The 26,970-nt window shown below is 49.6% G+C and overlaps 1 protein-coding gene across 4 annotated transcripts in view; it reads right to left on the reverse strand.

The window, feature by feature from the left end:
- Window positions 1-320: 320 nt before the first annotated feature.
- Window positions 321-26,970, reverse strand: part of GRB10 (growth factor receptor-bound protein 10) — a 180,414-nt gene continuing 153,764 nt past the window's right edge. For 2 of the 4 annotated variants that reach the window (XM_012650633.1, XM_012650636.1), the window contains 11 exons: window positions 25,158-25,273; window positions 24,085-24,153; window positions 23,488-23,625; window positions 22,073-22,183; window positions 20,694-20,792; window positions 14,082-14,159; window positions 13,007-13,123; window positions 12,038-12,104; window positions 11,728-11,815; window positions 5,455-5,548; window positions 321-3,337 (listed from right to left, as the gene is read on the reverse strand). In XM_012650633.1, coding sequence (XP_012506087.1) covers window positions 3,191-3,337; window positions 5,455-5,548; window positions 11,728-11,815; window positions 12,038-12,104; window positions 13,007-13,123; window positions 14,082-14,159; window positions 20,694-20,792; window positions 22,073-22,183; window positions 23,488-23,625; window positions 24,085-24,153; window positions 25,158-25,273 — 1,124 coding nt within the window. In that variant the 3' untranslated portion in view covers window positions 321-3,190. The remainder of the gene's footprint in view (window positions 3,338-5,454; window positions 5,549-11,727; window positions 11,816-12,037; window positions 12,105-13,006; window positions 13,124-14,081; window positions 14,160-20,693; window positions 20,793-22,072; window positions 22,184-23,487; window positions 23,626-24,084; window positions 24,154-25,157; window positions 25,274-26,970) is intronic. The other 2 variants (XM_012650634.1, XM_012650635.1) reach the window with 2 other exon arrangements.

Here is a 26,970-nt window from a genome sequence, read left to right on the forward strand (position 1 = left end):
CCCACTGCAGTGGAAAAAAAATGCCAATTGGGCTTGTCAAAGGTGAATGTTTGAGTTGCTTGGGGCCTTTGTGAACCCGCAAGGATACCCGACTCCTGCTGAGAGCGTCTGCGGTCTGCAAGCCGTGTGGGCGGGGCGGGGGGCACCGACTCAGAGCAGGACGGTGCGTGACACGTCCCAACAGCTATCGATTCCTGGGGCTGGTTTCTAACTCGAGGTAAGAAGTGCGGTTTTAATACTCTACGTCGTTTTCAAAGGTTTTTAGTGAACGACCAGGCAGAGTGATTTAAGATATACACACAAACATTACAAGCAACAGCAAATGAAGAACACAGTATTCATGTTTATTTCTAATTACAAGAAACAGAACATCAGTCCCTTATTTGTACAAAAATACCTGAAAGTTTACAATTAGGTTCACGAGCCAAGGAGCTATGTACAGAATGAAGCAAAGCACGTGGATTAAAGGTTTTGTCTCTTAATACCGTCTGCATTCCCTGAACACGCTTCCACGCCAGGCCATGTATGGTCACTGCGGTTTACACGGTGACATCACACATCTGTCACCAGCTAGCCCCGCCCCTGGAAAGGCGGTCACACTATCAGGTATTAAGTGCAGAGAAGACAAACATCTAGGCTGAGGCACATGTTTCTTCAAGGTTTAGCAAACAACAACAACAAAAAAAGAGTTCTGGAACTCTAACACCTAATGTAACAGAGCTTACCTATTAAACTCTAATAACCAAAGCATTTGGCGTTTTCCTTCTCAACTTTGTCCCGGTTGCTACACGGAGTTTTCATTTAGAAAGGAAAGTCACAGGCAGAGATACATAGTCAACAGGCTCCAAACAACCCTGAGCTGTCCCCTTTACATTCATGTCAATTAAATACAAAAATAAAAGTCACTGTCCGTCCGTCCCTGGTTTGCGGGACTTCTCGTTTTCAGGTGGAATCGCCAGCTCCCGGCTCAAGGCCGGGGCCGGGGGCCTCAGAAGTCTGCACCGCGCAGGGCGGTTTACATTCTCCAACAATTCGTTTCGCTGGGAAAGTACAAAAGACTATGTCAAACCAGCTACGTACAAAACCGCGAATCAGAGTCAAGCTTTTGTTCTCCTTTTAAATAAAACGCATATTTATAAATACGAAATACTGCAGATACTAGCTGTCTACCGGAGAGAGGCGCGAGGGGTGATGCGCAGATGGCACTGGTCTACGTAAACGGAAAAGAGAAGTGCTAGAGCTGTTTTCCCTTAAAGGTTTTACCTCAGACCAGTGAAGAGAGCAAAGGTATCACGGTCTAACTGAAGTGTCTGTCCCTACAGTGAAACTCAGCGGGGTCACTCTGCGGGCACGAGCTTGCGAACTGCCGCACTGTCAACTGTTCGCGAGATTAACTGCTGCGAAAGGAATAAAATGCAACTGCGCATTTACGGCTAAGAACATGTTTTGCTAGAAAACTCTTCACTTGCATAAGCAGACATTTCGTGGAAAACAACTAGAGTGCGGTCTGCGAACTACGAGACAGCGTCGCTACACCGCCGAGCGACTCCCGGCTGACGCGCCTGGCCGGGGCTCCCTCCTCGCCTGCCCCGCGCCGCAGGCCGACTGCGCGCCGAGGGCCGCTGCTCCTCAGCCAGCACGGCAGCGGGCCTGCCCGGGGCGAGCCAGCGGCCGGCACGGATCAGAGGAGCCAGTCGGGTGTTGTCTCGGAAAGGAAACGATTTGCTCGCCACAGTAGTCTGTATGCTTGTCAAGGGAGTCCTTCTGCTTTGCAGGGGTCAATGGTAAAGAAACGGCCACTCTCACGCCTGATAACTCAGCTAAGGGGACGTGGCAAAGGGTGCCGCCCGGGGGGCGGAGGGGACCAGGTGGCAACTCAAGCCACCGTCTCACTCGTCTCCCGGAGTGGGAAGCGAGTGTGGCGTTGATAAGATGCTCCGATGTCCGCAGCCACCGTGAGGTACTCGGACCCTAAGCCAGCGGAGGAGCCTCGGGCTGCGCTGTGCTCGCTGGCCTGGGGGGCTTCTCGGCAGGACGGAGCTCCTCAGGCAAAGCTCTTTAAGTGTCAGCCTGCGCCTGTGCCCTCTGCGGTGTTTCCGTGTCTTTATCGCCATGGAAACCCACGGGACACAGCAGGAAGCCAACCAGGTGCCCTTTTCTTTTTAGATCCTTTAATCCCCCGAGGGACGTCAGCCATGAAACGACTCACGCCACTGCAGCAGGGGGACGAGGGACCGTTCTAGAGCAGGCTGGAGGCTGTGGACACGCCAGGCTGAAAGTGCCCCAGTGGGCTGCGCGGCATCCACCGCCGGCAGACGATGGGTGCCAGGTGTGTCTCAAGAAGGCTGGCCTACAGCACTGTACAGGCGAGGCCACTCAGCCCCGCGGGGTTGGGGAACACCGAATGTTCCACAGAAATCAAGTCTCCTGCACTGTGGAGAACAACACACACTAGTAACAAGAGGATCTGACATTTGAGTAGAGAGAAGTGAGTAATAGACTGTGGTTGCTTGACTGAGTCCACAAAACATGCCAAATGCCTACCACGGTTGACACCTTTTATTTGAACAAGAAAGCTTTTCAAGTATACTGGGAAGGGCTGGGGTGGTTTGCAATTTGGGAGCTGAATCCACACTGGTGACGGGCAGAGGGTGTGGGTTACCCTCTGGACACATTGGGGGCCCACGTGCAGTCTGAAGTCTGCCCATTTGAAACTCTTTATGTCCTACGTGAGTTGAGAAGCCACATCCCCTCCTACCATAGGCTGAATACAAGATTGAAAACAAAGGAGTGCAAAAAAGTGATCAATACAAAAAAAGTAAACATATCAGTTTTAATTGTCAAGATTATTCCAGGGCAAGAGTTCATTTCCAATCACTTCCTTCCGGTTCTTCTTCGTAAGTGGCCCAGCCAAGATGATCATTCCAGTTTAATTCTCGAATTTGCGCTGGATCTTTCATGCCCTCCTTGATTTGGCCGACGCAGAGGGGGGCGATCCTGCTGGATTCGCAGCAGCAAATTGTCGTTAAGTTCAACAAACTAGTCAATCTTGGTCGGTTGGCACCGAACGAACCCCTCTCACTCTGAGTCCCAAGGTGCAGACCAGATGTGTATTCTCAACCAACATACAGACCTCTTCTTCATTCCAGTGTGAACTTCCTCCAGTCTTCGGCCAAGGGCACATCTGAGGTCATAAGGCCACTCGGATGCAGTGGTGCTTGAGTTTGCAAGGCAGGACTCCTTTGTTCAGCTGGTAAAAGTCGACCAGCTGGATCAGGTCAGAGAATTTGGTGTTCCCATCATCTAGGGTGAAGAACGTCTGCCCGTCATCCTCACACTGGGGAGACACAAGAACACTTGCCAAGTTAGAGGCCATGACCTCAGGGAACAAAACAGGACCCATGGTTTGATTCCTGAGGGACACATACGAGTCAGCAAGTTAGGTTAGAGAATGCAGGGGCCGGAAGGCTGGGGCGTGGGGTGTTTGTGCTGGGGGCTGCCATGTCCCTGAGCGACGGGGACGTCTGGCTCCCCTGTGCCCTGAGGGGGTCCTGGGGTCTCTCCCATCTCATGAGAAGTACTCTGGCCAGCTAACTTCTAAGTACCCACCGTGCATGGCACACCCCAGGAAGAGCACTGTATGACCTCAGGCCACCTCCTTACGCCCCTGAGGTTCGATGTGCTCCATTACGAAGCCACTGACATATCACTGTGAGGGATTAATAAGATCATGTAGGTAGAGCAACTTTCCTAGGTCCTGGAACATTCGGCAGCTGTTTTTCTTAAAGCAGAGGAACACCATAGCATCCCCCAGAAATAACAACATTCCTAACATCTATTGTAACTCAGTGAGTTTAAATTCAGTGACTGCAGCGCAGTGCAGAATGAGAAAGCCACACTGTCCGTTCACATGGAGTAGGTCAGCTTTAAACTGTAGCTGAGTTTTGAACTTAGAACCATTCCTTAACTCCAGAACCGCTGCTAGAGCTAACGGCAACCCCCAGCCTGTCTTCACCCACAGAGGCTGCAGGTTTGTTGCCTAAGTCCCAAGTTACTGTTCCTTTGTTACTCGTAGGATTTGGGGTTATTTGGGAGAATGGCATTACATACTCTGCACCCCATGAAATACTATTCCATTTTATTTTGTTTTTTAAGCTAAGAGAATTATAACATGTGTCCCTAATACGGTGCAGTGGAAAATCAGAGAGGACTGTGAATGTACTTTCCGTGTTTGCATATGATGGGAGGTGGAACCAGGGAAGCCTGGGCTTGGCCCCAGAAGCTGCGCCTTTCCCTTAGCGTGGAGCAGGGCGGGCGGCTGAAAGCCACTGGCCTCGCCTTCCTCATCTCCCAGATGAGGGTATCAGAACAGAGCAGGAAGCACGGCGCAAAATGTGGGGTGGGCTGCTTCCCCCAGTTCACAGAAGGCTTGCAAGGCTCCCCTCATGCTGTGCTGGTCCACAGCGTCCTGTCATTACATGAGTCTTGAGACCGTGCCCACAGGGGGGTCCGGCAAGCTTGGAAAAGTCCAGGCGTGCCTACGTGAAGCGGATGCTCCGTCAAGCCTTCTCAGGGCCTTGCTTTGCCCACATGCAGGCTGACTCTCTGAGAGGAAACTATCTGGCCACGCTCTTTTGGCAGATTATTTCCTGGGTCTGGGTTTCACAGGAAACATTTCATGGAAATTATCATTACCCGCAATTTATCAATTCATTATGTAAAACCTCTGTAATTAATTTTGTGTCTCACATCCCCAACTAAACCTTGCGTTCTTGGTGGTGCTCAAATCACGAACTGGAATTTGAACTTCAGCACGCTGAAGGGCGAGTTAAAAGTGCATCGGACATATCTGACAATAATTGCTCTGTGCAAAAAGTGGTGTGGACTCATGTACTCCGTAACGATGTTTTTGGAATTGTTCAAAGGCAGAATCTGTCTTTTGATCTAAGGACCACATGGAAGGAGGAACACAATTTCTCTTTGGGGCGCCACTTGACCAGGTCAGTTTTCTTGCAACTGCTTTGGCGGCCCAGTACATACCAGCACAAGTCAGAAAACCCCTTAGACTCGAGTGGCCACCAGCCGAATCTGCTGTGCAACCCCCGTCTTCCTGACGGCAGGTGCACACGGCCACTGTGCCCCTCCGCGACTGTCCTCCTCCCCATACCTGTCCTCTGCCCTTGATCTGCCCTTTCAGGTGCTGTTTCAGCTGCAGCTAAGGCGGGAGGGAGGGCTCGGCACGGTACCGGCACTTTCGCTTCGTTTCTAAGGAAACATGGTTCCAATTTCAAAGACAAACCTCTAAAGAGACTCTTGAAAGTTTCACACCTGTGAGCTTGAAACGGTCTGATATTTATCAACTATAGTCTTGTTAGTTTATAGCTAGAAAATTGCACTGAGAATGCAACCAGAAAACAAAACCGTAAGGATGGGTCTGAAAATACCAATACTTACAGGTAAGATCTGGAAATTTTTAATTTTCTGGTGATGACACAGTGTGAGTACAAACGCCTTTGGATTACTCTGGCTGTCACGGAGGAGAAAAAGCCTGGGGAATGGAAAATAATCGATTGCTAAAACTTTTTAAAATCCAGAACGCACATACACACACACACACACACACACACACACACACACACACACGCACATGCACACTCCCTAGCCCGTGTGACAGGACGGGCTTGCAGCCTGAAGCTTTAGAGCTTTGGTATCTGAGTGGCCTCTAGTGGCAACAGCAAACTCAAATTGTCATTCTCCATTGAAAGAAACCAGGACTCCTTGGGGATATGCCTCACTCCAGGGACAAGGGACGAAGCCGGAACATCTTGTGCCAGAGAGTCGGGAAGTGCTCAAAGAATGATAGGGACATGTCAAAAAGACACAGGAGGCAGGCTGGCTCAATCTGGACAGCAAAATGAAGAACAGAAGTCACGGATTATAACGCATAAAATGGGAAGCCATGAGTCCATGCTGGTATTTATGAATATATGAGCAAATAAATTAGGGAAAGGGAAAGCCCTTCTTCCCTAGAGGAGAATGCCAAGCCAAATAAATAAAGGAATGATGCATTAGAAACTACCCTTGCCAGTAATTAAGGAGAAGATCGTCAATGAATGCTAAAACTAGCAGATGAAACCTGGATGGGAAACAGAACGTTAATATTTTCACGGTCTTCAAGTATCATACTCCTAATACTTATTACAAAGGGAAAAACAGTAGCTTTATTGGTGAGACCATCTTCACCAAGTATTCAAATTGACACCTCCAGGAATGAGACCAGTTGACCGTGAGGGCCTCCTGAGAGGACATGCTGAAGATGACACGGCGTCCCTCTGCTGGGGTGGTGCTGCCCAAAATGCATAACCTGAATCGAATCACCAGGACGCCGTCTAGCCCAAAGCGAGGCGCGCTCCACAAGACCGGCTTCCGCTTGCAACGTGTCAAGGTTAGGAAAACATGCTGGGTATTTTAGGCCTATGAAGTTTCTTTCTTACAAAGGATGCAACTGGTTTCCTTCCCACAGGCGGGGGTGTGGGAAGTAGTGCAGACGGAGGGGCTGCGCTCACAGGCGGCAGGGAGGCCGGCGGGGAAGCGCCCTGAGCCAGCGTGGCAGGGTGGGGGGTGAGCAGGAGCCACTGGGGGGTGTTTAGCAGAGGGATGACAGCTAGATCTGTCCTTACGAAGACCTTTCTCCTGCAGGTCCTGGGATGGGCTGCGGACGGCAAGACGGGAAGGTGAGCAGCGCGTTCTGTGCGGCTGGCGGGGCTCGAGCGCACGCACGGCCATTTGCACGGGCAAGGTGGGGAGCGGGACACCAGGGATTTCAGGGACACCTCCCGGGTTTATTTACTCAGGCTCTGATGCCCCTTTCTTTCTTGCCCTGCCTGCCCTCTAACTCTGTACATCGTTTGAGACTGAAGCTACAGAAAATACTGTTATAACCTGCCAGGAATCCTATCTTTCAAAGTGCTTGTTTTCACTGTTGTCTGACTCTCTAAATTGGCTTGCCTCCATCATCCCTGCGGGGCTCGGTAAAGATCAGAAATGGATTATTTAATTTATCTTGTTTTGCAACACATTTCCTCCCTCGACCTAGGAATTAGGGGACAATGAGCTGCCCGTGTGACAACCTGAAGTGGTCCCATTATCTGTATTTTTGTGTCGTGTTAGCTCTCCAGTAGCCTAACGTGGGAGCTGGAAATGACAGCCTTAGGGACAATGACAATTCCAGGGAGGACAGTGAGAAACTTCTGCTTATAAATAAGACAGATCTCACCAGCAGGGTTTATTTGGGGGAAGAAAGGTAACAGAGGTGATGTTCCTGTCTCCTTACAGTGTGGAAAGACGGAAGCCTAGCTAACTGGGATTCCACTCTAGGAAAAGTTGAAAGATAAACATTGTTGGGGAAAAAGGGCTGCCACACAATTCACTTGGCTGGGTTGTGCTAACCCACTATGCACCCGTATCCCCAACCGCCGCCAGGGGTGCTCTCTTGATTCAAAGTGGCCAGGTCTCAGAATCACTCAGGAAGCTTCTTTGAAACACACGTGCCCCCCGCGCACACCCCCCTGAGATTCGGACACTTCTGCTCCTCAGGGATGTAGGCGCATCGTCACTGCCCCGGGCAGGACATTTACTGGCCACAGGACCAAACTGAGCCTCCTGTGGAACCTTCGCTTCTCCGACAGAAGGACATGGCCTGGGAGGCAGACCAGCTCAGCTTCCTTAGGATGCATTCCACAGACGCACGGTTGACAGGGACGTCCCTGCAGCACCCTGAGGCCCACTCGGATGTGGCTCGGGGCCAGCAGTGGGTATGGACTGTATCAGAAGCCCCAGGAACACCCCCCCCATAACTCAGAAATGTCACAGAAAGAGAAATTTCAAATGTTAGGCTTTACTTTCCTTAGAAAAGGAAAGAAACTTTACGGAAAAAATACCTTTTTATAGTTAGGGGAAAAGTCATTTGTAGTGTTTTAAAAAAGACTGCTCTATGATAAAGCTGACATCTCAAGTATGTACTCTGGGAACAATTTTACAGCCACATGGGGAACAAAATAAAATTAGACCCATTCTTTACACAGTACGTAAGGATAAATAAATTCCAAATGCATCTGGGATCTGAATAGAAACAAAATTACAACCAAAATGAACAAACAATGAAGGAAGAAAGAAAAAAAGGAAGGAAGGAAGGTAGGAAGGAAGGAAGGGAGGGAGGGAGGGGAGAGGCAGAAAGGGAACACTAAAGCACTAGAACAAACACGAATGGGTCCCTTTATGATTCCGGAGTGGGAAAAACAAAGAGCTTGCAACTTTAAAAAACAGATTAGAAGAACGGGCAAAAGATACAAAAAGATGGTTCAGAATTGCCCAAAGAGAGAGAAACGCAAACAGCCCGTAAACACACGGAAAGAGACTCAGGCTCCCGCATGAGAGACACGCAGGGCACAGCAGTATGTACTCTCCGGACGAGGCTGCGGGAAACAGTCCCTCTCGCTAATTTCCGGCGGGACGACCACCCTCGTGGCACAGACCTGCTGAGGGAAACGGGCTGTATTTCACAGGAGTGCACCAGCCTTACCCTTCCACCGACCAGCCTTACCCTTCCACCGACAAGCCCACGTGTCAGAACTCACCAGCAAAGGTACATGAGCAAAACCATGAAACGATGCGGCACCATTTATCATGACATAAGCCTGGGAACAGGCAAGTGTCCCCCAGGCAGGGATCAGCTGAAAGGAAGGATGTTCTGTCTACGTAAGAGAGAACCCAGGCGTGGAAAAGAAGCGCACGTCTCCGCGTGCTGCCGTGGGCAATCCTCGGGACAGACACCGGTGGGGCAGTGCAGCCCGGTATTAGTGTGCTGCCTTCCCTTAAGGACTATGAAAACAGGTACATTTTGCTTGTATGTTTAAAAAGAAATGATAAACACTAATAAACCTACCTCAGGTGCAGAGGCACAGCTGCCCACAAAGAATGTGCCTGATTTATGCCATGGAAATGTTTTACATAATTTAAAAAGCAGCATTTAACCAAACAGAAAATAACAGATCCACTCACAAACACTACACATACGCTGAAACACAGCCTGCCTACATAACAGTTTGGTGACAGAACCACAGAGAAGTATTATTTTAAGTGACTTCAGGCACAGTATTTTAAGGTAATCTGCCTGGAATATTCCTTAAGGATTAAATGGACTGCAAAGAAATCTCAATTCGGAGTCTTACTGAATAAATATCAGTATTAATACTTTCAAGATGTTATATATGTCTGTTATATATATCTGTGTGTGTTATACACACACCACACATACATATGTATGAATAAAGTAATAATTAAGTTAATGCCATTAGTAACTGAGATCTTCAGGGTAAGAGAAAAGAAACACAACAAAATCGAAGAAACGAAAACCCTGTAATCTCAAATTTGAATTGGCAACATCAACGCGAACCCATAATATTTCTTCTCTGGTTTAACAAAGCCCAGGTCCTAGCTCTTTCCACCGAAAAGACCCGAGACTGTAGTCTCCAGATACCATCTGCCACTGGGGAGAATCAGGGCTCCTAAGAGAAATGTGTCACTTGAGCCTAACCCATCTTTGTCACACACGGAATCAAACACTGTCCACGCTGGGTCCAAAGGACTCAGGAACGGACTTGCAAGACCACCGGCCAACGAGGGGCAAATGGAGCGTCAAGAAGAAAAAGAAGTTTTGACTAAAATAAATCAAACACATAAAAATCGAAGTTCATAGTGATAGTTTAAACAAAAGCAAAATCAACTAAACAAACCCAAACGGAACTCCTCATTTGTCAACAGTGGAAGGAGGCAGACACCGACTGACTCCTTATTCTCAAAACCGACAAATAAAGAGAGGGGTGATGGATCTAGCATTTAGCTCCCTTTCCTAGCAGACGGGGAAAGAATGTCAGCTCATGCAGGGGAACTAGATGACGACGACAACTCGGGAACCGTCATGAAACAGGGACCTGGGCAAGTTCCCCAACGGCTGCCGAAAGCGTCAGGTGAACGGGGACGTTACCAGGGAAAGCTCAGGATGGCAACACCAAACCCACTGCACACGAGTCGTCACGCAGGCCGCAGGGGCACGTGCCGCCCAGGGACGCTGGCCAGGGGAGATGAAGCTGCATCTAATCACCCCTCTGACTACCGGTTTCCAGGAATAAGGGAGATGGAGCAACACGTAAAAAGAAAGGACAGTTATGCGATCAGCAAACGAATAGCTTCTTCAACAAACAAGAGACGGGAAAAAAGAAGAAAAGGGGAGCGGAGGGAGAGATTAGTATGGGCTCCAGGAGGCTGCAGTGACGCGGCGCGCTGACCCGACGCACCTGTGGATCCCGATTTAAATAAACTGAGTTTAATGGAAAGGACTTTTTGGGCGACAGCCAGGGAAATTTGAACACGGACTGGCTTTTAGATGACAGTAAGGAATTTTTGTTTATTTTGTTAAGTGTGATAATGATATTATAGTTGTATCTAAACAAAAGGGTCCTTATTTTTTAGAGACACACACTGAAATATTTCCTGGTAAAAATTTGGGTATCTGGGATTTCCTTTAAAATAGAAGGAAGAGGAGGAGAAGGAGGAAAGTGAGGAGGAGATAAAGGAGAAGAAATCATGGGACGGGGAAGAGATGAAGCAGATCAGCAGACTGGACGCTGGGCACTGGGCGAATGGGTTCGCTATACGCTTCTGTCTCAGTAAATTTGAAAATTTCCGTGATAAAACTTTTTGTAAGATTCAGGACAAAAGGATTGTTCTTTGAATTTCGCAGCTTCCAAGAACCTGTCTTTTGAGCAGCCAGCCCTGTGTGGGGTGGCTCCCACAAGGAAACGGACCAGGGCACCTAACTCGCTCCGCGAGAGCCAGCCTGCGTCTCCCTCTGGGAGCAGGCAACCCACCGGGCCCCGCTCGCCCCGCGGTGTCAGCAGACTGCAGACCGCAGCTGGCCCCCACGTCGCTGCCTGCATCCACACCCAGGCAGTCCCTTCCAACAGACATGCTGAGCGTGGCCTGGGACCTGCTGTGGCCAATGGGACAGCAGCCAGTGTGATGCAGGGAGAGAGAGTCCTGTGCTGGGCGGGGAAGTCTGACTTCTCTTGCTGCTCCTGGGAGCCCCCGACAACCTGCTGCGAACACGTGCCCGCCCAGGCACCGCATCGCCACTGCCAACAGCCGGTACCACCCATCAGACACACGCGTGAAGCCACCGTGGATTGACCAGCCCCAGCCACGCCGGCGCAGGTGGGAAGGGCCACTCAAGCAACCACAGCTGAGAGATGTGACACACCTTTGTTGTTGAAGCCACAAAGGTTTGGGGCTGTTTGTTCTGAGCAAAAGCTACCTGATACAGTGCATAAATCAAAAGGTGCGGGCAAAAATTTTTTCCTTTGATTTGCCCACCATCTTATGAAGGCAAAACAACTAGCTGGTGTTCTTCATCTGCTCAGATTTCATCTATGAGTTAGAGGATAATTATAGATACCGTCTGCACAGATGTGGATTAGAATCCCTTTCTGCCCCTTACTAGCTTGGTAAGCCCTGCACCCCACTTATCTTCTGACCCTACATTTTCTCCCCTTTAAAATGAGGATAAAACTACCACCTACCCTGTAAGGATGTCTGAGAACATACACAGAATATACACCCAGCACAATAAAACCTCAATACACGACAGCCCTCATCAGTGGTGTGCCTTACCCATCCACAAGCCCTTGTTGCTTAATGATCCTGTGGGATTCCTCCCTGGAAATCCTCCCGTGAAACCAGTGCTGTGTCCTATGGATCACTGCAGGGGAAGAAAAGAGGAGGGTGGGATGGCGGCCCCTCCACAGGTGTTCCCTGACAGCACAACCGACTCTCGTGAACCCCGAGCCCCCACTCCCATGGCTACTCCTTTGGGGGTGCAGTCTGGGCTCGTGCAACTTTGGGAAGCTTGGGGAGGGCAGAGGGCTGGGAGCCATTTGGCTTTCTTTAGGTACAAGGATATCAGGCACTGGGCCACGTTTACCTGTACTTAGGGTAGAAGGGTGGAGGGGACTTTGGCTACCTAGGGTATTCATCCGCGTGCTTCGCTTCTGCAAGAGAAATCCCCATGTTAGCATCGAAGACAACAGACCGACACACCAACAAGTCACTCAGTATGTCCAACCTCAGGGCACGGTGGCTGGGCAGGACGCCTGAAGCCCCCGTCTGACCACTGAGAATGAAGAGCTTAGGCATCTCAGTTGTTAACAATGATACCAAAAATACCCTGGTATATATGTCCGGCCACCTCAGCACTGCAGTAGAGATGCTTGTTTCTTACACAAAAGACATACAATGAAAATGCCATGAACATCCCGATAAACCTTAGGGTGAACCTGATACACGCATGAGCTTTTCTATTTAACTCAAGCAGTTCTCTAAACGTTGGTGTCTGGAACCCTGTGCTTGGGGACATCCTCCTTTCTTCCCTGTCCTCTGAAGCTACCGCGCAGAGAATGCTTTCCCAGCCAGAGCTCCGGGCTCATGGTTTCCATGTGGCCTTTAAGTTTCAGGAGAACTTGGAAGCTGGGTGATATTCTTCCCATCTGGAGATTAAAACTTGACCCTCGGGTAACGGAACTGTCGAGGCCTCAAAGCTCTTAGCGGTAGAGCCACGACGTGAATGCCTGGAGGCCTCACTCAGGCCGGGGCTCTGTGTGCTGCACAGACACACTGACAAGTCATCAGCAGAACAGTTCTACATGTGAGGAGGGCAGAGAGCTGCTCCCCTGCCCCTGCCGTGAAAGCCCAGGGGACAGGCAGGCAGTGGGGGACGGCTGGGGGAGGGAATGTGGAGGTGCCCAGAAGTGCCAACTGCTGCCTGCCTGGAGAACTCTGATGCCCCTGCCTTGCCAACACGCACAGAGCCACTCTTCTGGGAGAAGGCCGAGCACTGGGGCGCCCACCCCACCCGCAAGGGAGCCTCTGCAGGGGGACGGGGCTGGGGCCTTACCCTCCAGGCGTGGCCCTCCTCCAGGGCGGCACTCTGGGCTTCGGCTGGATTGTCTATCACGCGTCCTGTTTGCCCAGAAAAGTCCATCGCCACGAGGGAGTTCTCAGAGACACTGCGCTGGAAAGGAAAGACCACAGATTCTCAGAGCATAGGGGAGTCAGTCACTGTAGCCCGCGGCGGAACCGTGGCAGGAAATGATGAGAAAGATGACCCGGAGAGGGAGAGAGGGAACGCCCCCGCCCCCACCTCTGAACTCCTGATGTTTTAGGTGGAAAATTCACTGGTTCAGGTGGAAAATTCTGCAGCCGGAGGGCCTTTGAGATAAGAATGACTTTGGTCTTTGGTAAGAAGAATAAAAATGACTCCAGTCTTCTCTGAGTATTCAAAGACAGCTGCTGAGGCCACCTGGTGCCAAGAGGACGTGGCAGGGCTCTTTGGCCTGCACTAAAGCGCGTCAAGGAAACAAACGTGCATGAGGCGAGCCTCGTCCTCACCCCACGCCACGCCCTCAGGTGTGTGAGTTCAGGGGAACACGTGGGCTCTTTCTGTGGCGTCATTTGACGTCTTGTAAGAACAGACACTAAAGGATCTTCAAGATCATATTTCAAGAGGGCAAAGTGCTTCTGCCCCTTTGGGCAGTAGAGTACGTGCTGAGAACACAGGAGTGATAATCATCTCTGAATTCTCACCAGGGAACGGCTGGAACTTAAGGGCCGACAGCATCGTGGATCCCACGGCTTGAAGGAACAAAAGCCGGAGGCAGGAAAGGCTCCCGACAGTGCTGAAACTTGCTGCTGGCATTTTGAGCACTAAAGAGAGCCACCTACCAAAACAGCCCCGAGGGAGGCGCAGGGGTGGGAGCAGGGTGGGTCGGAAGCTTGCTGTGCGCAACCACACCGCTGAGACGACAAGACCGTCTCCTGGGACATGGAGTGTCGTGGGACACACCCGCTTCCCTGAAATATGCGCGCTCTTTCTGGAGCTCCTCCTGGCCACCCCGTGGGAAATGAGACATTCACAACACACGTGGACACGGCAGCTGAAAAAGACACTGGGCTTTGGAAGGCTTACTTACCACTGGCGTGGAGAACGGGGACAGCAACGCCTTCCTCTGCTGTGGGATTCGGTAGTTCTGGTAAAGGAGCATTCCATACTGCAGGGAAACCAGAGTTAGTCACGGGCCCGGAGCCCCGAGCGTGGCAAAGGCCGCGCCGCCAAAGTGCAGTGACGAATACGCAACACAGAATGATACCCGTCGATGGCCTCCATGACCCGAAGTGCAAATGACACTGGAAAAACGACTAAGTGTGCTGCCCGCTCCAAAGTCAAAAATCTGAGTACAACACCGACTCCTCTAAAACTTAACTAGCGTACTGTGCACTGGAAGCCTTACCAATAACATAGACAGGCAAGTAACACTATTTTGTATGTTGAATGCATTATATACTGTATTCTTACAACAAAGTAACCTAGAGAAAAGAGAATGTCATTAAGAAAATCATACATTTATGGTGCTGTACTGTATTTACCAGCACCGTAAGTTTACATAGTTTGTTTACAAGACGAATCATCTGTCTGAAAAGGAGGGCGACCAGTCAATCTTCGCTACACATCAAACAGTTCAAGTTTATCTCGCAATGTCATGACTTTTCTCTGCTTCTTGGGAGCACTTCCAGCATCACTAGTGGCACCTCGTAAGGGTCCCATAGGTTTACTGTATTGCACTAAACACGACAAAAAATACCCTGCAAAGTTTCCTCCACATGCAGCATCCCAACCTGCACTCCTGAATTTCCCACTCAAACAACTTGGAAAAGAAAAAAAAGATTCAGAAACGGTTATCAAATAGGCCGCATCGTCCTCCTGACCTTCCTTCATGGGATGTAAGCTCAATTCCAGTTCCAGGTCTTACGGCATACACTCATTTCTAAACTGAAAATATTCAGAACATGATGAAAAGGTCTAACATCGGTACAATTACGCTACCATGAGAGGAGAAGAGCGAGAATGGGTCAGAGGAAATATATGAGGAAACGATGCAATTTTCCAAAATTGACAAAAACATATCTAGCTTCAGAGCCAAGGACAAATAAACCCACATCCAGCCATATCATGGAAAGATTTCTGAGAAACAGAGATAAACAAAATGTCAAAAGCAACCAGAGAATAATATGCATTATTTTCATGAAGCAAGTGGAGGACAGACAACTGATAGCTTTACATAAATTAGACCCAGAGAACAACAGAATGGATGAAAAAGCAGAAGAAAACATTTGCTAACTAGCCTTCCATAACCATTGAAATGTTCCTGCAATAATGAAGGTGGAACAAAAACTGAGAACATTTCTTAGGCCCACATGAAAATACTTGCTAAGGAGAGTTCTTCCAATCCCAGAGAGAAGGATGCAAATTCAGGAAAAATTAATTCAGTATATTAACAACCACAACAACATGTCTTAAGGGGTTTTAAATATGTAGAAAATATACATGACAAGAGTCCTTTAAAAGGGACGACGGTACAAATAGATTAGAGGGTCCTTATGCCGGTCTGAAAGTGGCAAAGGTCCGATAATAAATTGCATGAGGTTTTATAAGTTAAAAAGATGCATGCTGTGATGCCCAGGGTAGCCACTAGAAAACAGTAAATGTGGATATAAGTAATGGGCTAGCAGAGGGAAAAATATAAATAATACTTGATGAACCCAAAAAATTAAGAGAAAAAGGATTACAGGAGAGGTGGGATAGATTGGGGAAAAAATGGCAAACAGTAGGTGCACATACAAATATTATTAATCACACTAAATGGTACCACTAAAACACAATAAATACTCCAATTAAAAGATAATCACAGTGAAATAACCACAATTATGTTGTGCTTATGAGATATTTCTTAAACATAAGGACCCAGAAAGGTAGAAAAAAGATGATCCCAAAAAACTTATGTAAACACTAACCAAAACAAAGCTGAGGTAGTAACTGTTAAATAAGTAACATGAGCCAAACTAGATGGTACGGCAAGGAGCACTGCGACAGATGACGACGCTCTCAGGAACGCTTGTCTGTGACCTGGGGACACCTGTATTTATTTGTTCAACCCTTTGCTCTGTTAGACCTACTGGGGAATGGTAAGAGATTTTGCCGGGAGGTGGGAAGAGCTCTGCTACAGCTTGCAGGGAAGAGGATGAGAGGAAAGTTCTAATCAATGATTTTCACACTTTTAGATTTTTACAAAGAAAATCTGGGAGAAAAATTCATGACTGCCTTAAGGTTTGGCAACTAATTTGCCAAGTAAGACAATTAACATGCGCACAAACCAAAACTTAACCAAAACCTGCCATTTAATGTCAACGGTATTTTATGAAAGAAAGGAAATTTGAACAACTAAGGAAGGAGGACATGATCTCAGAGTGAAGGCTAAGTCCTCCATGTACAGGACGTAAAACTTCCGGTACTGCCCTTGTTTCATTTCAGCTTTTAGACAAAACTTCTCCCCAGAGCCCCACTGGTCAGAGCACTGGCTTTGGGAACCACGGATCTAAGTCCCAGCACCCGAAGGGCTGAGAACGTGGGTGAGTGTGGAAGTGGGTGGGGGCCGCATGGTGGCGAGGGACTGGGAGCACACAGGAGCCATTTTTCAATCTTTCTCGTGATTCCTAAGACCCTCCTGTCTCAGGGACACTGAGTATTGCCTGGACCCTCCACCCTCACTGAACCTCATCCACACTCTGAGGGCGGTTCCTCCCTCCCAGGGTTCTCGGGAGGATCGATGACTCAGGCATATGGGCGCTCCTGGTCTGGAGCTGGGACCTGGCAGGGACCCAGCAAGCACTGCCCAGGGTTGAGCTGTCTTGCTTTCACTCTGCACAACTTTCTCGCTGCTCTCAGATGTTCCCTGCATTTCACATGCTGCCTCCCAGGGTGATGTGAATTTTCTTTTTGTTCCAGACACGCTCTTTTGTACTTCAGCAGCGTGTGTGTGGAGGTGGCCCTGCACGTCCCCTCAGACTGCCACCCTGCTGAACATCTAATTTAATCACGTTTTCAACGTCAGACCGTTTAAAACCAAAGCAACCACAGCTACGGAATCTTGCATAGATAAAGTAAGACCTCCTCCCTCGTGGAGAATAATTTCTATAGCAGTTTAAGAAACTTCTGGAAGATAGACGGAGGAGGAAGGAGGCAATAAATAACTGTTGGAAGTTTTAATCCTCCCTGCACAGCCCCATAGTGAGCAAGAACTCACTTAACAAAGGACGGAGTGGAAGGAAGTGAGGAGCAAAAGGTCCCTGCTGTGCTGTCTACTGAGCATCTTTCTATCAAGCTGAGGACATCAATGCTAGGTTTCTCCTATGTGGGTCCGAGCTATAAGATTTATTTTTTTAAAGAAAGTAAAACTGTGGGGGTACTTAAAAATGTAAGAAGGTTAATTCAAAATAACAAGGCTTTCCTTCTCAAAGAGCCCTAAGAGTTTATTGTAATCGAATTTCCATTTCAATATTGCCGATGCCAACCCATTACCCAACATACAGAAATGATAACTGGACAGAGTTGGGGACGGGTCTCCATATTGACAACTGCTATAAAACAAGGCATCCTACCTGTATCCTCTACTTCCTCCAGGTGAGGACACAGAACATCTGATCCGCTTTTCGGGGACAGGAGAGTCTGAGTGGCTAAAGCTGACAGGAACCTCTTACCACTTACTGCGGACAACGTCTTCACGTCAACCGTGAAAAGACACAACCCAGCGTTTCCTCGGTCTGTGCTGGTGAGACACCCACTCTTTGAGGGGGATTCTGTAGGATCTTTAGTCCAACAGGCTGACTCCGGCGCTGGCAGTGACATCCAGCGGGCAGGAGGCACATACGGTATCAAACCAGGAAAGATCAAAGCCAGAGACCCAAGTTTAAGTTGGCCCCCACTTTTACCCATTCAGTTTTCCTGAGCATCTACTACGTGCTGAGCGCTGAGCAGTCCCTGTCCTCAAACAGGATGCTGGAGGGGAGCCAGACCTACGAACAGGTGCAGGCTGAGCTGGGGAGGTGGGACCGCGGGTCCCTGCCCAGCCACACTGCTGCAGACAGCTGTCCAGCCACAGCCCCTCGTGGCTCCCACCTCCCTGCTGAGGAGGTCAAGCCTGACCATGGACTTGAGTCAACGCTCACATCTAAGAAGGGCCCTGGGAAAGAAGCAGGGACAAGAACAGAGGCATTTTAGGTTCCCCTACAGCTTCCAAAGACACAGTCTCTGAACAGAACACCTCATTTTCCAAAGGCCCCGCAGGTGCAAGGCGGGGAGGCCTCCCCGCAGAATCTCACCTCCTCGTTACGCCTTTCCCCTCTCCGACCAGGACCCTGGGAGACAGGGCAGCAAGGGAGGAGGCATATCAGACTTATCAAAATGAATGGCAAAGCTGCTGGCCTCAGGTGCCGTTCTCTTAGCCTGCCCAGTAACGGCAACAGATCCGAGACCAGAACTAGTTAGGACACAAATGTGCAACTCAATTTTCACCTCACTGTCCCAAAGGCCTGTCACTGCCACATTCCTGTTAGGTACAGGCCCCCAGCCTCCAAGAAGAACGGCACTGGGACGTGTCTTTAACGCCTTTGAAATCTGTGGGTCCCTGGTTGCAAAGCGCTACCTGCAAGGTGGCCAGGGCAACAGCACTGCATCTGGAATTGGATTTGTACCCTGCCGGTGGCACTCAAGGAGGGCAGCAAAGCGCGGTAGTTAAAAAGGGGTCTGCATCCAGAATGCTGGGGCTCTAAGCCTGGCTCTGCCACAGCTCAGGGGCCACACCTGGGCCTCAGTTCTGTCATCAGTGCAGTGCGGATGAGGATGACACACACGTCCCTGAGCCACTGTGAGGGGTAAAGTGATAAGGAGTGTCCAGCACACAGTGAACGCTCAAAACATGTTAGTATCAAGTAGCCCATTATTGTCAATGCTGATAATACAGTCAGTTAGGGTCGTCACTGTTAGCTCCGCCCACATCCTTTCCTCCGGCTAGTCGTGGCGCCAGAGGGGCACGCGTCAAACAATGGTTAAGCAGTTGCTACCCAGACTCACCCAAAGTAATAAAATCTACAGCTTCACAGAGTGAACTACCACTTTCCTCCTCCACTGCCTTTCTTGCCTCTTCCAAAACAGATTTGCAGATAAAAAAAAATCAAACACATATATACAACTTTAGAAGTTTGTCTCTGGCCTCTGCCCCCATTTGCACGGTGCATCTCCTCTCTCCTTTCTTTCTCTCCTCTGGCATACGATGTTCACGTGCACACCAGCAAGCACGAGCATCTCGACTCCCCCCACCCAGTGTGGCGCACTCTCTACGTACTGTGCTGCACTTTGCTTTTGAGTTGTTAATGATTTTTCCACAACAGAACCAAAAGCAACCTCAGTCTCTGTAGAGCTGCAGAGTGTTCCTCTCGATGGATATCCTGTAACTTACTTCATCAGTTCTCACTGATGACAGATTCAAAACTAGCTGATGAAGGAGGAGTCTATGATCTATAATATCTTATGCTAACACCAGCATTTCCTCTTTGATTATGAATTAGTAAAATTTTGATTTTAATGCTTTTTTGTTTTATCAGTAGAAAAAATAAAACAACATAAGGTTCTGAGAGAGAGAAACAGGACAGCTATCTGTGGCACTGATGTTCTGTGGCACCGTAAGGAGAGTTTTGAGCTGAGCCTCCTTTGGCCCATCCGTCTCCCTGACTGGCTGCACTTTGCGTCTCTGGCCTGGCTAAAAGAACACTGCAGTTCGGCGGAGGCTGGGAGTTTTTGCACCGATCCCTAGGCCACTGCATACATGGGTCACAGCTGACCAGATGAACGTCTCCTCCAGAGACCCCTGGACTTTAGCCAAATTCATCTCAGTCAACTTGCAACCCACGTGGACTTTGTAGATACAAGTAATTCCAGACACGCGGGATACTTACTGTGTGTGCACAGAAGAACACGGTGCGGGAAATCCAAAGTGAGATTCACTGTGCTGTTACGTTCTTAGCTTTACCAAAGTGATTACAGTAAAGAGCTGTAGGAAGTCACTTTGGCAATTACGATAAAATTGCTATCGGGGCATTGTCCCATATGGGTTCCACCTAATACAGTCAGGAGACACTCTCTCCCCTGAGGGCTACAGTGACTGACAAGTCACCATGTTTCCCTCATGGCCTTGGCTTTTCGGGAAGCTGAGAGTCTTGCTCAGCTATGAAAATAATTAACCTCCTCAGGTACTATTTCCTTTCTCCCTGGTCCTGATTTTTCTAATCCTATTCCTCTAACTCGGTGGTTCTCCACCAGGGGCAATTCCCCACCCCTGGCCCCCAGGGGACACTCGGCACATTTAGTGACATTTCTGGTTGCCTCAGCTGCCTGGGGGGTGCTGTTGGCATCCAGAGGCGCAGACCAGGGATGCTGGGAAACGTCCCACAATGCACGAGATGCCCCTCACCCCCAGTGTCAGTCGTGCCATGCTGGAAAACCTGGCTCTAACCTTTTTAGACTTAAGCCCCCTGCCAGAAGCTCCTGAGATCTTGCTTAGAAAGATGTGTAACTACATTTGATAAATCAAACACCGATAGAGCAGTGGCAAAGTTCTGGGCATCTTCCTGCCAGAAAAGACGCCAAGTCCCGCTGCCGGCTCTCCGGGCCGCGTGCCGTGGGCACCACGCACCTTGAGCAGCCTGAACGCCGTCATCCAGCACATCCGGCTCTGCTCGTCCTCCGCACAGAGCAGCCTCAGCTCTTTAGTTTCATTCCTTACTTTGTTTGGCTGAAGGAGGTAAAAGAAAGTCGAATTAGTGTAGCAGTGGGTCGGAAACGCGCCTCTGTGGAGGCAGGGCTACATCGGGCATGGGCAGGGACATCCAGCTGGACGTCGCCCACTCGGGGAACACAGCAGACACACGCATCTTTGAGACTCACGGGCAGCTGGCTCAGGGGCCGCTCATGGGCTCACCAAGGGAGGAGGCCCCCACGGGGCTCAGGACAGTGGTGTCTGAGTGGCCCGAAGGCCAGGCCCCAAGTGGAAGGTCTGGAGAGCGAGACCAACGTCACCCCTGGGGCGGGAGACTGAGGCAGGGCCCTTGGTGAGGGAGGAGGACTGCTGCAGGGCTAGACCGATCTGGGCCTCAGCCAGAACCTCAGCTCCAGACTCAAGGGACAGCTCAGCGGGGGGACGCTGCCCCAGCTCTCCACCTCGGCGATCTGGAGGGACACGAGTGACTGCCCCAGGCTCGCCACCCATCTGCAGAGAGGAGCGGGTGCAGCCGGCATGGGCCCTCGGAAGGGCAGGACGCCGGCTGCCAGGCTTATTACTCCCAACCCAAAGCGCCTCCCTGAGCAAGGTATAAGATATGGCATCTCAGATGGAATTTTCTCCTTGTTGCAGCCTAAGAAGGGCTCCTGTTCCCCTCAGGACGGGGCTGGAGTCAGAAGTCAGCCCACTGGAGTGAACTCCAAGCACAGCCACTCACTGGCTACCTGATGTGGGGGCCGACTCAGTTCCTACCCTGTAAGCATCTATGAAGATTAAACAAGACAATGGATTGTAAGCCTATTGGCTGAGCATGTCATACACAGGAAGTACACAGTAAATGTCATCTACCATCATGACCGACAGTATCACCACAACCAGGGGAGAAGGGGCGGGCCCAGCCCATAGGTGTGTGCACATGTGCATGTGTATGTGTGTGTATGTGTTTGTGCACATGCATGCAGGGGCACATGCCATCACACACATGCATGTAGAGGGTGGGCAGCACTGTGACCACTCCTACCTGACTATCCCACGACTAGAAGCCCACACAGAAGGCATCAGCTCACTCAGTACTATGGAGGCCACCCAAGGTGACTGAGGGTGAGGGTCCCCTCCCCTAACCTGCTTCCTCTTCCCCCTACTGCTATTGGCTACAGCCACAGCCTACCCTGGAGGCCAAAAGCCACCATCCCTAAGACACTGAACTTGCTGGCATTATCCATCATGTGCCTGCTCTTCCTCCAGCCTCTGAGATACCCAAGGATCAACACATCACAGAGCTCACAGCCCCGTACCTTTATGCAGAGCCCGTGGTCTGTGGGCGCGCTGTACTGCTTTTTGCCAGCGATCAGGGAGAAGATGTTGCTGTCCTCCAGGTCGGCCAGCAGCTGCAGGTGTCTGGGTTCCTGTGAAAATGTCGCCAGGTTTGAGTGCAGAGAGCAGGTCTCAGGTACAGCCAAGAGCAAATGTTTTCATGTCTTGGTCAGCAGAGGGCAAGCCCACAGCACAGATATTTTAGAGGTTATAACCATGGTGTGAAATATGTGCTCAATTAAAGCCAAATCCACCAAACCCTCGCCCAAAAAAAGCACCTCCCAAATTCTCAGACAAAAAACTATGGGAAGGTATTTGACGCTTCTGCCAAATCAAAGCCCTATGACCAAATACTCTAGGTAAAAACCAGGAGAAAATCCGTAACCGAAAGGTCAAAGTGCACACTCCCCAACGCAAGGCCCATCCCGCCTTTGGTGAGTTGCGTGTTCAGAGTCCGCCTGTACCTTCGGTTTCCCATTGGTCGCTTGTCCCACCCTCCTGCTCCTTCAGTCCCCAGCCCAGGTCTGTTTCCTGCTCCAGGCTCCAAACCCTCCTGGCTTTGCATGTGCAAGGCCGGTGAGTGGGCCGTAAAGTGGAGCTGGGAGGGCAGGACATCATCCCGCCCTGCGCCGGGTCGAAGCCCCTCTCTGAAGATGATGGCCCTTCTCTCTGGCTCCTCCGGCGGCAGCTGCTGACTTCCCAGAGCTGCACTGAGTGTGCACAGCACCCTCACCCGGCACCACCAGCTCCTCCCTGCTCTCTGCTGGCCAGAGCAGGAGGGACCCCAGCTCTTAGAAGGTAAATGCTTAGCCAAGGCTGGCAGGACACGGCTCCCGTGGCAGGGTGTACACGTACAGTCACGGGAAGAGTAGATAAGAGTGTGCAGAGACCGAAGGAGCCCCTGGGCTAAGCCCACCATGCCACCAGCTCTCTTTTGAGGCCTGTAGCTGTTTTCCATCTCTCAGAGACTCTTCTTCTCACTGGGGATACACGAAAAACTGCAACTTATTCCATAAAGTATGTACAATAATATGTTAGATTGGCATTAGGTAGGCAATAACCTATAAAGCATTCTTACAGCTAGTCTGGATCCCAAACTGCGAGAAACAAATTAGTCTCTGAAGGGGCCGTGCAGCCAGGAGGGTCTGCTCCCAACCCATGGCGGCCCGGGGCGGGGCAGTCGGGGTTCCTAGGCCTGCAGCATCACCCCGTTCCTGAGGCCGACCAGGAGACCGGTGATGCTGAGCTTAGCTGGTCCACAGCTAGCTTAATAAAAAGTTACCATGAGCTTGGAGGAGCCGAAGGTGCATTTTAAAATGAAGCCCAAGTTCACTCTGAGCATCCCAGCCCAGAGCGGCTGGACACGGTGCTGGTGCTGGTGGGTGTTAACACTCACCTTCGAAGTCCCCTTCGTGGAGCAGTAAAGGCCTGATCGCCGCAAACACACATACAGCTTTTTCCACGATTTCTTTCCCAACTCTTTCACATGCAAAAACCCTTGAATTTCAGGGCAGCTACTGGAGTTCAGAAAATTCTGTTGGAGAGCAAATTTTAAAAATCAGACAATGCTAATCCGAAATAATTAAAGTGAATGTGTTACTAATACAGCTGACATTTTCTGAATTATTAAAAGATTTTTTGGTCAAACTAAGAATTTTCTCCTTTCAAAGGTCTTAAAATCCCATCTAAATTGGTGTTGCATAGAACATACTTAATAATTAGTATTGAAACCCACGCAAGCAAATGGACCTAACACTAGTGAAAACACAAAGCCATAAATCCCTTATAAGACAGTACATTGGAGTGCTCTGCCCCTCACTCCAGCTTTCCACAAAATACCCAATCCGATCACCAGAGCTGGGTTAGGAGCTGAGGTGAACACGTGATTAAGGATGCGACCTCTCCAGGTTTTACAGCCCTGCCGTATCCGTTCCACGAGGCCTTCTATCCAGAAAGTCTATTCCATCAGCAGAAGCCGACTTTTGCCCAGTACCTGCAGAAGCTGAGCCTGACTGCCGTTTGACTGCTGGCACCAAGTAACCATCTGTTCTGGGAAGAAATTCTAAGGAAACGAGGAAAAACAAAGACGTTAATGGTTAGCTTCAAAGTGGGGGCAAAGCATACTTACAGGTATGTCAGTATTAAAATCACTCCCACAGGTACAGTGATGTACGTTCATCTGTTAAATGGCAGTCCTTACTGTCCCCTTACCACCAGTGGCACACCTACTGAAGCGCTGGGCCCGAGTGTGGAATATCTACCACGTTCACACGGGACTCATGTCTCACAGCGTGCACCATGGTGCAGAGGGGTGCCAGAGTTACGATTCGGTGGCACAAGTGGGTGGCATGAGATACAGAATCCTTGAAACTAAAAGGTGGGCACAGTTATGTGAAAAAGACTTTTCTGCTGCATTACCCAAAAAGAGTCTTCAAATTTCTTACTTTTGAAAACAAAGCAGCTAAATTATCAGAGCCACAGGTGGACCTGGGTCTTCTCCCCAGGTGACACTGCTCTGCCCTGTGACGGAACGAGGGCAAGTGCTCCGGAGGTTCTGGGGCGCCTGCCTACCCTGAAACCCGCAGCACGGCTCCTCTGCCAAGCACAGAGAGGGAAGGGACGGCCCTGCAGCCCAGCCAAGAAACTGGCCAATCACACTGATTGCTCTGCTCGTTCTTCCACACTGAATCACAAAATTATATTTGCTATTTGCAGAGAATAATGATTTTTTTCTTCTGCTGAGCATTTGGTCAATTTGTTCCTGTTTGAGAACTTTCAAAGTAACTCAAAAGGCTTGGCCTCTCCCCGCTCTCCTGACTTAGAGACTAATCCCTTTCCATGGATTTGAGGAAGGGGACTACGACCTCTCACCAGTCACGAGGACACTTAGTCAGGCACCAGAGGCTGGGTTGGAGCAAGGACTGCTTAGTTAGACAGCAACTCTGATTTTTGTACATACTTCGTAAATCGCAGTCAGTTACTCTGTAATCTGATACCATGAAACCCAAGTACAAACTTCAAGATTTTAAGAGTCCCAAACCCCGAACTTGAAGAGATAAGACTCACCACAGGATTTTTAAAAAACTCGTACTTTGCGTAATTCTTCCTGAATAAGAACTTGCTCTCACTTGCCATGGTGCTCTCGACCTGCACCACCAGCTCGTGGTCTTCCAAGCACCTTTCTGCAGGGCAAAGGGCACGTGTGAGGGGCACAGGCAGCGACGTCAAGGCAGCTCGACAGCCAAGCCCAACACCTGACTTTCTGTTCTTCTTTGAACATTGTGAACGAAGACAAGGTCAAGAACCAAACTACATGTAAATCTCTCCTTAACGCACTACCAAATGCACAGGAGGTCTTAAAATACACAGCATGAGGAATTCAGGTCTACGCTTACTTTTGTACACTTCTTTTCAATTTGGTATTGACAAAATGTTAAGGAGAGAGTCAATAAAAACTGTTAGCAAATAATTTTGCCCTTAAATTAAGGCATTTCAGCTCTTGCAAAAAACGGACTGTAACAACTGGGAAAATATTCAAAGACTAAGGAAGGAGGGCGGACTTGTAAGACATAGGGGAAAGGAGAGGATGTGGAGGTGGAAGGCGACAGAAGTTTCTTCATTAAATGACACTCGGTTGCCTGATTCCGTGTGGGGGAATATTCACAGGGAGGCGGCAGGGACATGTCATTGAGACCACGTGTGCAAACACTCATCCTTCACGTTGAAGCCCGCACTAACCGCACCACAGAACAGTTCTCATCCGCGGCGTTGTATGTGACGGCAGGGAAGAACATGCACACCGTAACATAGCGCTCGAGTGCACGCACACACACGTGCACACACTTCAGAGCATCTCTTTAAGCATCATCACCATCCTGGAAAAGTTATTTCCTTCGCTGCTTAAACACTCTGGTTCCACGCGGAGCACAAGGGAGCCGGCACACCCCAGAACAGCACGTGCTTGGAGAAGCCGTGCTGCTCTGCGCTGGCGCTGGGCAAGCCCCTTCGTGGGCATGTCCTCGGAAACTACCCCGACGGTGGGGCAGCGGCCACAGGAACTTAGCCATATTAAGTAACCGCATGAACAGGAGAGCAAATCTATGGCAGGGTGAACGCGTGCACTGAGGCCACAGCAGGGCAGGTGAAGATGCTACGGCACCAACACGAGGGCGGTCCTGGTTCATAGCCCGACTCCCTTCCTGCAGCCAGAAGGGAATCTCTAGAAAGTCTCATCTAGGAAGGGAGGGGTGAAGTTTTGCGCAAAAGTATTTGAGTCAAAGCAACCTCAGAATGCGGAAAAAGACTTTCTGTCTACAAAAGACAGTTGTCGCCATGGGTGCTCCTCTCAGATGGGCCACGATGGCACAAGGAAGCAGATTCTGGAGTCGGTCTGTCCTCAGCCTCGGTTTTGCTATTACAAGGAAAGGTCCTTCGATAAAAACGTATTTAACGCCAGAATTTGTGAAGAAAAGGAATTTTTTCCCCAAGGCTGCCAGAAAGCTCACACCTGGCACCACTAGCAAACTTGGAACGGTTCCCATGTGTTCCTGTCTGGGGAGGGAATTTTGCTAGCAACACACGAACTAAAACACAGACCTTCTGTTTCCCTGTGACAGAAAAAGGGAGAAACCATGTACAACTTGAGCATGCAACCAAAACTGCTGTGTTTGCTTTCAAAACAGAGATCAGGCTCAAGGTCATTCATTTAAAATGGATTTTCCAGGAGGAAAACAAATCAGTGACTTCCACTGAGATTTTTATTCAGAGAAAAATTTCTCTCTGTAGTTATAGGAAACGACAACAAAAAACAAACCCCAAACCAACGACCCAAGAACCCACTGATGGTAGATTTACAGAATTAAAATGTTTTACTAAGTAA

The sequence above is a fragment of the Propithecus coquereli genome, unplaced genomic scaffold, assembly GCF_000956105.1.
Source record: "Propithecus coquereli isolate 6110/MARCELLA unplaced genomic scaffold, Pcoq_1.0 Scaffold336, whole genome shotgun sequence".
Taxonomy (NCBI): Eukaryota; Metazoa; Chordata; class Mammalia; order Primates; family Indriidae; genus Propithecus; species Propithecus coquereli.